The sequence below is a fragment of the Pseudophryne corroboree genome, chromosome 6, assembly GCF_028390025.1.
Source record: "Pseudophryne corroboree isolate aPseCor3 chromosome 6, aPseCor3.hap2, whole genome shotgun sequence".
NCBI classification, from domain to species: domain Eukaryota; kingdom Metazoa; phylum Chordata; class Amphibia; order Anura; family Myobatrachidae; genus Pseudophryne; species Pseudophryne corroboree.
The window spans coordinates 566907192-566919843 of NC_086449.1; the positions used below are offsets into that span (position 1 = coordinate 566907192).

The window sequence follows — 12652 nt, forward strand, 5'->3', positions numbered from 1 at the left end:
GCAGCGCATTCATCATAAGTCAGTGACAAGTTCAAAAACTTTGGGCGACAGCGGAAGCAGTCCACTGACCAGTAAATCCCTTCCTCTTGTAACCAAGCTCACGCAAACCACCCCACCAACTCCCTCAGTGTCAATTTCCTCCTTCCCCAGGAATGCCAATAGTCCTGCAGGCCATGTCACTGGCAATTCTGACGAGTCCTCTCCTGCCTGGGATTCCTCCGATGCATCCTTGAGTGTAACGCCTACTGCTGCTGGCGCTGCTGTTGTTGCTGCTTGGAGTCGATGGTCATCCCAGAGGGGAAGTCGTAAGACCACTTTTACTACTTCCACCAAGCAATTGACTGTCCAACAGTCCTTTGCGAGGAAGATGAAATATCACAGCAGTCATCCTGCTGCAAAGCGGATAACTGAGGCCTTGGCATCCTGGGCGGTGAGAAACGTGGTTCCGGTATCCATCATTACTGCAGAGCCAACTATAGACTTGATTGAGGTACTGTGTCCCCGGTACCAAATACCATCTAGGTTCCATTTCTCTAGGCAGGCGATACCGAAAATGTACACAGACCTCAGAAAAAGACTCACCAGTGTCCTAAAAAATGCAGTTGTACCAAATGTCCACTTAACCACGGACATGTGGACAAGTGGAGCAGGGCAGACTCAGGACTATATGACTGTGACAGCCCACTGGGTAGATGTATTGACTCCCGCCGCAAGAACAGCAGTGGCGGCACCAGTAGCAGCATCTCGCAAACGCCAACTCTTTCCTAGGCAGGCTACGCTTTGTATCACCGCTTTCCAGAATACGCACACAGCTAAAAACCTCTTACGGCAACTGAGGAAGATCATCGCAGAATGGCTTACCCCAATTGGACTCTCCTGTGGATTTGTGGCATCGGACAACGCCAGCAATATTGTGTGTGCATTAAATATGGGCAAATTCCAGCACGTCCCATGTTTTGCACATACCTTGAATTTGGTGGTGCAGAATTATTTAAAAAACGAGAGGGGCGTGCAAGAGATGCTGTCGGTGGCCAGAAGAATTGCGGGACACTTTCGGCGTACAGGCACCACGTACAGAAGACTGGAGCAACACCAAAAACGCCTGAACCTGCCCTGCCATCATCTGAAGCAAGAAGTGGTAACGAGGTGGAATTCAACCCTCTATATGCTTCAGAGGTTGGAGGAGCAGCAAAAGGCCATTCAAGCCTATACAACTGACCACGATAAAGGAGGTGGAATGCACCTGTCTCAAGCGCAGTGGAGAATGATTTCAACGTTGTGCAAGGTTCTGCAACCTTTTGAACTTGCCACACGTGAAGTCAGTTCAGACACTGCCAGCCTGAGTCAGGTCATTCCCCTCATCAGGCTTTTGCAGAAGAAGCTGGAGACATTGAAGGAGGAGCTAACACTGAGCGATTCCGCTAGGCATGTGGGACTTGTGGATGGAGCCCTTAATTCACTTAACAAGGATTCACGGGTGGTCAATCTGTTGAAATCAGAGCACTACATTTTGGCCACCGTGCTCGATCCTAGATTTAAAACCTACGTTGTATCTCTCTTTCCGGCAGACACAAGTCTGCAGGGGTTCAAAGAACTGCTGGTGAGAAAATTGTCAAGTCAAGCGGAACGCGACCTGTCAACATCTCCTCCTTCACATTCTCCCGCAACTGGGGGTGCAAGGAAAAGGCTCAGAATTCCGAGCTGGCGGTGATGCAGGGCAGTCTGGAGCGACTGCTGATGCTGACATCTGGTCCGGACTGAAGGACCTGACAACGATTACGGACATGTCGTCTACTGTCACTGCATATGATTCTCTCACCATTGAAAGAATGGTGGAGGATTATATGAGTGACAGCATCCAAGTAGGCACGTCAGACAGTCCGTACTTATACTGGCAGGAAAAAGAGGCAATTTGGAGGCCCTTGCACAAACTGGCTTTATTCTACCTAAGTTGCCCTCCCACAAGTGTGTACTCCGAAAGAGTGTTTAGTGATTCCACTCACCTTGTCAGCAATCGGCGTACGAGGTTACTTCCAGAAAATGTGGAGAAGATGATGTTCATTAAAATTAATTATAATCAATTCCTCCATGGAGACATTCACCAGCAGCAATTGCCTCCACAAAGTACACAGGGAGCTGTGATGGTGGATTCCAGTGGGGACGAATTGATAATCTGTGAGGAGGGGGATGTACACGGTGATGAATCGGAGGATGATGATGAGGTGGACATCTTGCCTCTGTAGAGCCAGTTTGTGCAAGGAGAGATTAATTGCTTCTTTTTTGGTGGGGGTCCAAACCAACCCGTCATTTCAGTCACAGTCGTGTGGCAGACCCTGTCACTGAAATGATGGGTTGGTTAAAGTGTGCATGTCCTGTTTATACAACATAAGGGTGGGTGGGAGGGCCCAAGGACAATTCCATCTTGCACCTCTTTTTTCTTTCATTTTTCTTTGCGTCATGTGCTGTTTGGGGAGTGTTTTTTGGAAGGGCCATCCTGCGTGACACTGCAGTGCCACTCCTAGATGGGCCAGGTGTTTGTGTCGGCCACTAGGGTCGCTTATCTTAGTCACACAGCTACCTCATTGCGCCTCTTTTTTTTCTTCTTTGCGTCATGTGCTATTTGGGGAGTATTCTTTGGAAGGGCCATCCTGCGTGACACTGCAGTGCCACTCCTAGATGGGCCAGGTGTTTGTGTCGGCCACTAGGGTCACTTATCTTAGTCACACAGCTACCTCATTGCGCCTCTTTTTTTTCTTCTTTGCGTCATGTGCTGTTTGGGGAGTATTTTTTGGAAGGGCCATCCGGCCTGACACTGCAGTGCCACTCCTAGATGGGCCAGGTGTTTGTGTCGGCCACTAGGGTCGCTTAGCTTACTCACACAGCTACCTCATTGCTCCTCTTTTTTTCTTTGCGTCATGTGCTGTTTGGGGAGTGTTTTTTGGAAGGGCCATCCTGCGTGACACTGCATTGCCACTCCTAGATGGGCCAGGTGTTTGTGTCGGCCACTAGGGTCGCTGAGCTTAGTCACACAGCTACCTCATTGCGCCTCTTTTTTTCTTTGCGTCATGTGCTGTTTGGGGAGTGTTTTTTGGAAGGGCCATCCTGCGTGACACTGCAGTGCCACTCCTAGATGGGCCAGGTGTTTGTGTCGGCCACTTGGGTCGCTGAGCTTAGTCATCCAGCGACCTCGGTGCAAATTTTAGGACTAAAAATAATATTGTGAGGTGTGAGGTGTTCAAAATAGACTGAAAATGAGTGGAAATTCTGGTTATTGAGGTTAATAATACTTTGGGATCAAAATGACCCCCAAATTCTATGATTTAAGCTGTTTTTTAGGGTTTTTTGAAAAAAACACCCGAATCCAAAACACACCCGAATCCGACAAAAAAAATTCGGTGAGGTTTTGCCAAAACGCGTTCGAACCCAAAACACGGCCACGGAACCGAACCCAAAACCAAAACACAAAACCCGAAAAATTTCCGGTGCACATCTCTAGTTGAAATAGCAGTTAGTTGTAAATACTGTAGTTAGAAAATCATATAAGCAGTCCAGCGATAGTATAGCTGCAGATTGTTAGATTTACAGTAATTAGAAGCAGTTTGTAAAAGCAGTCAGAGAGGGCTTAGGTTGTATTATAACTTTGCAGAGTCCATCTCAAAATTCAGCCTCCCAGCCACTGGTGCTGTAAACATATACTGTATGGTAGCCTTATCCAGCGTCTAGCTAATTAGGGGATATGGTCCTTTGGTCGACCTCACTTAGGTCGACAGTCATTAGGTTGACAACTGTTTGTTGACTTGCATTAGGTCGACATGGGCATTAGGTCGACATGGGCATCAGGTCGACATGGCAAAGGTCGACACAAGAAAAAGTCATGAGTTCTTCACAATTGTTTCCATTTTTGGAACTTTTTCATTCTTTACGATCCACGTGGACTACAATTGGGAATAGTAAACTGCCCAAAGCATGGCATATGAAGCGAGCCATGCAAGTGGACACGGTGCACTAATTGGGGTTCCTGGTCACTTTACAAAAAAAAAACACAAAAAAACATCAAAACTCATGTCGACCCTTTTCCTTGTCGGCTTTTTCCTTGTTGATCTGATGACCATGTCGACATTTTCCAGGTGTTGACCTACTGGCTGTCGACCAATATTGGTTGACCTAATGAATGTTGACCTAAATAGGGTCGACCCAACAAACCCATTCCGCTAATTAGGACTCCTCACAACCTCTCCTTTGGTGTTTCATACCATGATATGCCGTATGACTGTCTCCTCGATAGTCTCCGAATGTCAATTCACCTGTGCCGTTTACAATCTGAGATCTGTGGCAGTCTGTCCGCCCGTATACTTTTAGATGGATGCATGCTGCGTTTCCACACCAATTGAATGAGGGAGAGCTTTTCCTCCCACGAAATTAGCTGTTGTTATTATCAAGTTTCCACCCCATATACAGTATACATATATTTTTTTTCTGTTGCCATTAAATTGTTGATAGCAACAAGATATGTGATAGAAATCTTACCGGCCGGTGATTTTTTCACATTATTATATGTGTATATTGTTTTTAAACTAAGAAAAAGGATAATTGCGCTATATTCACAGCAGTCCAGTAACTTTTTCTAAAGAGTCCAATGATTCCAGCTCCTGATCAATCTCTTTATAAATCCTCCGCCGCTTCCTCCAATAAAAGCCGTACCACGGGCTTAACGAGAGTACATGTAAAAGAACAAATGAGGAGCGCGGAGAATAAGTAAGCAGTTAAAAGTATTTAATTAACAGCAGCATCTGCATACATACATCTTAGTATCGGACAAGCGGCACGATGTTTCACACACAAGTGCTTCTGGACAGCACCAGGGGAGCGACCATCGACCACAGCTGATTCACCGATCCCTTGCTCGGGACTCCACCAGATCAGGACAGCAGACAGTGTGACACCCCCTGACGAAGTCTCTAAGACGAAACATGTTGGAGTGGTATTCGGATGCTGGAATTATCCTTTGTCTGCTGTCCTGATCTGGTCCCCTGGTGCTGTCTGGAAGCACTTGTGTGTGAAACATCGTGCCGCTTGTCCGATACTAAGATGTATGTATGCAGATGCTGCTGTTAATTAAATACTTTTAACTGCTTACTTATACTCTGCGCTCCTCATTTGTTCTTTTACATTGTTTTTAAACTGTTTTAAAGAATTAATATTTTTGCAATAAAAATGTTTTGCTTCATACAAGCGCTTTTCACATTCTTTTGTGATTTTTCCTTTTTTGTTTCATACGGGTTGAGCATAGCAGCAGGTATCTAGCTACTAATAGGCGCCAGGTCACTCTTTTGTTTATTAGCCTATGTAGATTGTACTGTGTGATTAGCTTAGGATGTACCGTGTATACGGTAGCTCAGACACTAACTCCTCAAGTCATATAACATAAGATTGGGTAATATGGAGAACAATACCAAAACACACCAATTAAATTTGTACCATTATACATTAAAATTAGAAGTTCATATAAACCACATAAATATTAGAAGTTCATATATAGCATATACAGTCCATTTAGCCAGGGCCGGAACAAGGGCCACATGGGCCTGGGGCTGAAAATATTCAATGGCCTATTGTAAGAAACAGGGGAGGGGTGATAGAGTGCTGTGTGGATGTGGCCAGAGGCATGTGGGTGTGTATACCCCCTTTTCTATTAGCTCCAATGTCTCTCTAAATATGTAAAAATATAAAAAACTGCATCATTTTGTGAGAAAAATAGAAATGCAAACTTAACAGTTATGATTTATCAACTGGATATTTGCTTTAAGCAATACCTGTATCTTGCTTCTGACCATCTTAGATGGCAGCTTGGGTGGTGGTATAATCAATGAAGTAATAGCTTGGGCACATCAGAAAGCATTAAGTTTCCGCAGCTTGCCTTTAAAGAGGCAAAACATTTCAAATACAGGTAGATTCACTTATCTCACCCATCCTCCTTAAAATAATTGTTCAAAGCAATATACTTAGTATATGAAATCATGGCCAAAGCTGCGTTCTCTGTTTCATCCACCACCTTCCATTCCCCCTACCACGCTTGACTGTTTCACTGTATTCAAATATCAATGTATGTTATAATCACTAAAAGAAAAACATAGCCAGAGATTTGTTTCAAAATAAAACTATGGGGCCCATTTATCAAGCCTTGGAGAATGGTAAATAGCACGGTGATAAAGTACCAGCTAATCAGCTCCTAACTGCCATGTTACAAAAAAATGACAGTTAGGAGTTGATTGGTTGGTACTTTATCACCGTGCTATTTATCACTCTCCAAAGCTTGATAAGTCTGGGCACAGGTCTGAAGTGAATATAACAATGAAGTTGTACCAGCATAGGGATGTTTTTATTATTTCTGATGGTGTACTGATCAAGCAGAATAAAAATGGTTATAAGTTCATTGTATTGCTTTATTCAATATAAAATTATGATTATTGTATGTCACTCAAGATTTAGAAAACCTGGTATATAATTGTACATTTTTTCATTTGGGGGGAAAGGGGGTTAATGATGATCATTGGATAACTGATTGCAAAATATAGGACAAATGTAATGTATCCCATAAAATGGTTTTATTATGTGCCCCCAAACAGTGCCTTCATTTCCAAGAAGAGTCCAGGACCTAAACAAGAGCCAGAACCTAATGGTTACATTTGAACCAAATTTTGATCGAGATCATCCTGTAAGTATTGAGATAATATATCATGACAATACTTGTTTTTAAAAATGTATTTAATGCAGAGGTCATATTTATTTTTTAAACATGGGCTGTCCCAAATATTGATGAAGTATATGTCCATTAGGAGCATTGGACTTTCAATGTTCTGTTAATATATAGCTATTTATATATGGATTCATATAGTGCAGAGCTTTGAAATTATACAGAGCGTTACAGCTGGGAACAAACACAATTAATAAAACACAATTAAAACACAAACACAATTAATAAAACAGAGTCTGGAGGAAAATATCAGATCCAGGAGGTTAAGTGCAATCTATAGCATATGGTCAACCTAGATCGCAAAGATGTCAAGTGCTTTGACAGGTTATGTGTTCCAGTCAAATAGCTATGTTTGTTATCTGGATCATAAAATTGTTTGATTATAGAATTACTGTATGTGTATGTGCGGTGGTCATGGGAGGGTATAATCAGGTAGTATAGCATAGGGTCTTTAAGAGTATGGTTAAAGAATATGATGAGCTTGATTGAAAAAAATATATTTGGTTGAACTCTTCAATGCTTTGAGGCAAGGTTAAAGGTTTGCTGTAAGAGGGATGGCATAACACAAAGAGTAGGCACAGCCAGACAAAAAAAAATATTTATTTGGTAGTGTGGATGAAAGTGGCATATCTTATGCAGAATGTGGAGGGGTAGTTGATGTCAGCGATATTTTGAAACAAGGGAAGATATTTATGTTGGTACAGTTTTGTGTATGGCCTTGTATATTAATAGAAGTATTTGAGATTTGATTCAATTAAGTACATGCAACTATGTAGGGAATGACAGACTGAAGCAGTAAAAGAAGAATCTTTACAAGCACAATTAGTTTAGCTGCTACTAGTGTATTGTAGCAATGAAAGTGAGGTTAGGGTAAGACCAGAATTTAAATGAATGAAAGTTTTTGCAGTGTCTTGTTGGAGAAACTGTACTTTGTATTCTACAAATGTTTCTTAGCTGTATGTTACAGTATTTGAATGAAGACTGGATGTGGGAACAAAAGACAGCTCTAAGTCAAGGTTGGCACCTAGGGGTCTATTCATGAAGCAGTGAAAAGAGTGGAGAAGTGAGCCTGTGGAGAAATTGTCCATGGAAACCAATCAGCATTGATGTAACATTTATAATTTGCACACTATAAAATTATACAGAGCAGCTGATTGATTGTCATGGTGCAGCTTCTCCACTGGTTCACTTCTCCACTCTTTTCACTGCTTCATGAATAGGCCACCTAGGCAGCAGGCTTGAGGGGTAGGGTTCACTGTCATATTGTCAACTAACATGGAGGTATCTGTCATGGAGCTTCTTTGTGGATAGGAATATCAGTAGCTTTGTTTCTGAAAGATTGATTTTGAGGTGGCATGCTAGATGAAATGTCAGAAAGGCATTCTGTAACATGGGCACAGATGATGAAAGATCCTGAGAGGTTACATAGATTGGGGTATCATTTGTATACCCCTGCCCTCCAGAATCCAATTCAAATGAATCACCCATGACTATAAAATGACCTTACATCACTACAAAATGACTGTCCTTGGCAACACTGCTGCATTTGCTCCCTTGTATCACAAGGATCTGTTTTAGGCTCTCAGCTCTTCTGTCTATACCACTTCTTTTGGAAAATGAAGATCTTAAGAAATTGAGTATCATGTGTAATGTTATTAGTAATGCTGATTTGTAAGGTCCTTAGTGTTCAGCGGAGCCAGACAGTCCAGTAAACAAAACATACATAAAAGAGGGGCATAAAAGATAGACAAAACAAATGTATAACATGAGAGTAAAGTCTATGGAGGATATTGCTCATAAAACAGTCTACAGTGTAATGGTAAGGAGGCACAGCTGAAACAAGAGGAGAGTGGAGACTGGGATAGTTTTTTTTGTCTGTGCCCAGTGTAAAATACTTCCTTAAGATCCTAGACATCCTAAACTTTCCATTTGTGATATTGTTCCACAGACTCATTCCTTACAGTTTCTATATGAGCATCCTAGCCACTTCCAGAAAACTGTTTTTCAGTTTTTTCCAGTCAATATTTTGCTCGCTAGACTAGGTACTTCAACAGTTTCCATATGTAATAAAACATTATTACATATGTAAATCATCCCTTGTGCCAAAAATTTTTTCAGCCAATCTGCAGGACATTTGACGGCCCCCCAGTTATACATACACTTAAAACTAATAAGACACTCTGCTCCTCACAACCAGATATGTAGGGAAGCCACAATGCGAAGACCTTTGGCTCACATATAATTACTGTGCAAATCAAGTATTATATAATTTTCCCAGACAGATCATTTACATAGAAATTAGGATGTTTTACATCCACTGCTGTCAGATCTGGAACCAAGAAAATGTCATCTAGTGGAGCACTGAGAGATTATTTCCCTGGGTGGGGATGTGCTAAGTAACTAACACCATATGGCAGGAAGCAGAGGCTGTTCCCATGTATGCACGGACTGCTCTATTCAGGCAGGAGGGAGGCGGGGGGAGTTATCCTTTCACCACTATAACATCACCAATGATGATTAGATTTCATGCCTTGAGTGGACTTTTGCCTCAGTTAATTAAAACAAATGATAGTTCCCCTTTGTGAGCAAAATTTACAATTATGTTATTTTTTATGGCACATTCAACAGAACTAAAGGGACAATTTACTCTGCAATAATACAATTACCTAACCTCTTTGAAATCCGATAATATTATCTTGTCTGATCCATGATCAACATGACTTAAGTAATCTTATAAGAAGTAAATTGCAATTAATTTTCTGTATTTCTAAGGTAGAAATCTCACATAATGTATTTGTTGTTTTCAGTTGAATCAAGATTACTGTCATCTTATACTTAAGGGTAAAGTGCTAAGCAAAGTAATCTCTCTCGTGCATCTGGAATGTCTTACCCCTTGATACTTCCTTTCTTTTCAAAATTCCAGAAGTCCATAGTGTCAGATGGAATATATATGTAATCCTGGCGGGTGGGATGCCGGCTGCCAGTATCCTGACAGCGGCATCCCGTCCGCCAGAATGCTGGCAGCCTGGTGAGCGTTACAAGTCCCCTTGCGGGCTCGCTGTGCTCACCACACTGCGGGCTTGGTGGCTCGCTACAGGATCTATTCCAACTCTATGGGCATCATGGACACCAACGAGTGGGAAAAGCCATTGGGAGCCGGTATTCCGGCTGTTGCGATTCCGGCGCCAGTATCCTGACCGCTGGGATCCTGACAGCTGGCAAATTGATTGCCTCGCTGTCAGATAGGCTAAGTTTGACATTCATGCAGAAAAAAATAGGCAACTTTTAACAACACAGTCTGCCAATATAAAAAATTGAGTAGATACATATAAAGGCTGCTCCTATTTAGCCCAAATACCGGGGGCCTAATGTACTAAGCCTTAAAAAGTGATAAAGTGTAGAGAGATAAAGTACCAGCCAATCAGCTCTTAACTGCCATGTCACAGGCCCTGTTTGAAAAATGACAGGAGTTGGTTGGCTGGTAGTTTATCACTCTCCTCTTTATCACTTTTCAAGGCTTAGTACATCTGGCCCTAAGGCTTTAGTATCCAACTAAGTGCTCTATATATTGTTTATATTGCACACTGTAACCTAGTTAGTGCACCTAAGATGGCTGCCTCACCTGGCACCCTCTTGAATAGGCTATACAATGCATGGATCTCTTGGTTCTGTAAGAAATCAAGTATCTCGCCCTAGTATTCTGTAGCTGACTCCACCCCACCCCCCTCCATTACATGTGATCTTGTCTAGGTATTTCCTGTTGCGCTTAGTGTGACCTATGTAGGGCCCCCCAGAATGGCTGCCTTGCCTGGTAATTTCATAGGTAGGAAAATTCATTCTTAGAATTTATGACCCAAAATGGCTGCCAGATTCTCTACTATATTAATGGTCTTCTGCAAATGCAATCCTATGTGTTATTTTCATGGAATCTGTATTTTCTGTAGAGCTTATGTATCATGTGCATGATTTCTGTACAGCGCCTTAAGTCCTTTTTGGAGAGAAGCAGAACCTTTTATTATTAAAATACTAGTTATCTATGCAGGTAATTTATCTTTTCTGTCATTTTTATGCAATAGGGATACGGGGACCAGGAGTACAAGAAACGAAGAGTATATTTTGCAGAGCTGGCTTATATGTATAGAGAGTAAGTTGTTAAAATCAGTTACATGTTAGAAAATGAGACTGCTACATAACTCCCCATGTTAAGTCATGACATGTACCACTTGGAAATCTGATGACATTACAGTGTTTGTGCAGCCAATTGCTCCACAGAGAGATTACATTAAACTCTCTATCTAGCATGTCAATTGCCATAATACAGATTACGAGTGTAACATTTCTGTTTAGTTTGTTAATAATAATTTTTTAACTGATTTTGAAAGTAAACATTGTAGAAGAACATATTTGACACTACACAGCACATTCTTAATTAATCTTTGCTTTCCTTATTCAGATAGTATTACTATAAATGATATGAAAGTATTATTGAACCCTTGTGGCATCTTATATTATACACATAATAATAATAATAATAATAATAATAATAATTATCATATCAAATGTAATACAAATTTTACTAACGGCGGTATCCAATTAGCCACGATAGTTCCGTGGCAGCGAATAACAAGTGTTTTTCATGATTTTGCTTTTCACCCCTATCCAATTGCCTGTCGCGAAAACCACTCGTTTTTAGGGGGTCATTCCGAGTTGATTGTAGCTGTGCTAAATTTAGCACAGCTACGATCTTCTTCCCTGACATGCGGGGGGACGCCCAGCAAAGGGCTAGCCCGCCCCGCATGTCAGTCCGGCCCCCCTCGCAGAAGTGCAAAGGCATCGTACAGCGGCGATGCCTATGCACTTCAAGAGTAGCTCCCGGCCAGCGCGGCTTTAGCGTGCTACTCAGAATGACCCCCTTAGTGCAAGAATACATAGGTCCCATGAAAAGCTGTGGACCTATGTATTTTTGTGGCACTTATTGTGGAAAAAGGGGCACTTATTGTGGATTATACTTCGCAAAGCATAAGCCCCGATAAATTCCGGCATCGGGGATAAGTGCCAGATTGTAGTGGCTAATTGGATAGCCCCCAGCAAGAAAATTACCTGCGGTAATTTACCACGGGTAATTGGATACCCTCCTAAATATGTTGTTTTAACTTTATTGCATACCGTTGGGGCTGATACTGAGCCACACACAATGCAATGTTTATGGAGTTGATCGATTTTTTTGTTACTGAGTGTATGCAAAAATCCCTAAAAACTTGCACAAAGCATGCATTACACTGTGTGTGTGTGTGTGTGTGTGTGTGTGTGTGTGTGTGTGTACCCTGAGATTGAGATGCACAATATATGAAATGTATTGAGCGTTCACAGGCGGTGACGGGAAGCTGCTAATCATGCATGTAGATGTACCACCTTATAGGTGTGTTAAAAGAGTGGCGCTGGTGTGTCACTGGACTTGTTGCAAACCCAGATGCTTAATCGCTCACATTGGTAGCATGGTGCCCTAGGCAAGAAACTGGTTTGGGGCCTCCCTAACTCAAACAATCCATAGCATAATATGTTCCCTAATACCCTATCCATAATACTCTATCCAAAATTGTTACCCCAGCCTTAATACCCTATCCCTAATACCCAAATACCTAAACTAAACCTAAGTCAAACCGCTACATGAATCCTAATACCCTATCTCCATGTATGCCAGACAATCAAATCCTCATTCTTTCACCTGAGGAACATAGCCAGAATCAAGCATTTAATTCCCTCAGATGATCTGCCAAAAGTCATACATGCATTTGTATCATCTCGATTAGACTACTGTAATGCCCTCTACCTTGGACTCCAAGCAAAAGAATTGCACCGCTTACAGCTGGTGCAAAACACAGCTGCCAGGCTGTTAAC

At 42.0% G+C, this 12652-nt stretch overlaps 1 protein-coding gene across 1 annotated transcript in view; it reads left to right on the plus strand.

Moving 5' to 3' along the window:
* Positions 1-12652, plus strand: part of LOC134935460 (tyrosine 3-monooxygenase-like) — a 101891-nt gene that overhangs the window by 17184 nt on the left and 72055 nt on the right. Inside the window, exons 3-4 of the mRNA XM_063930518.1 lie at positions 6627-6715; positions 10831-10898. Coding sequence (XP_063786588.1) covers positions 6627-6715; positions 10831-10898 — 157 coding nt within the window. The remainder of the gene's footprint in view (positions 1-6626; positions 6716-10830; positions 10899-12652) is intronic.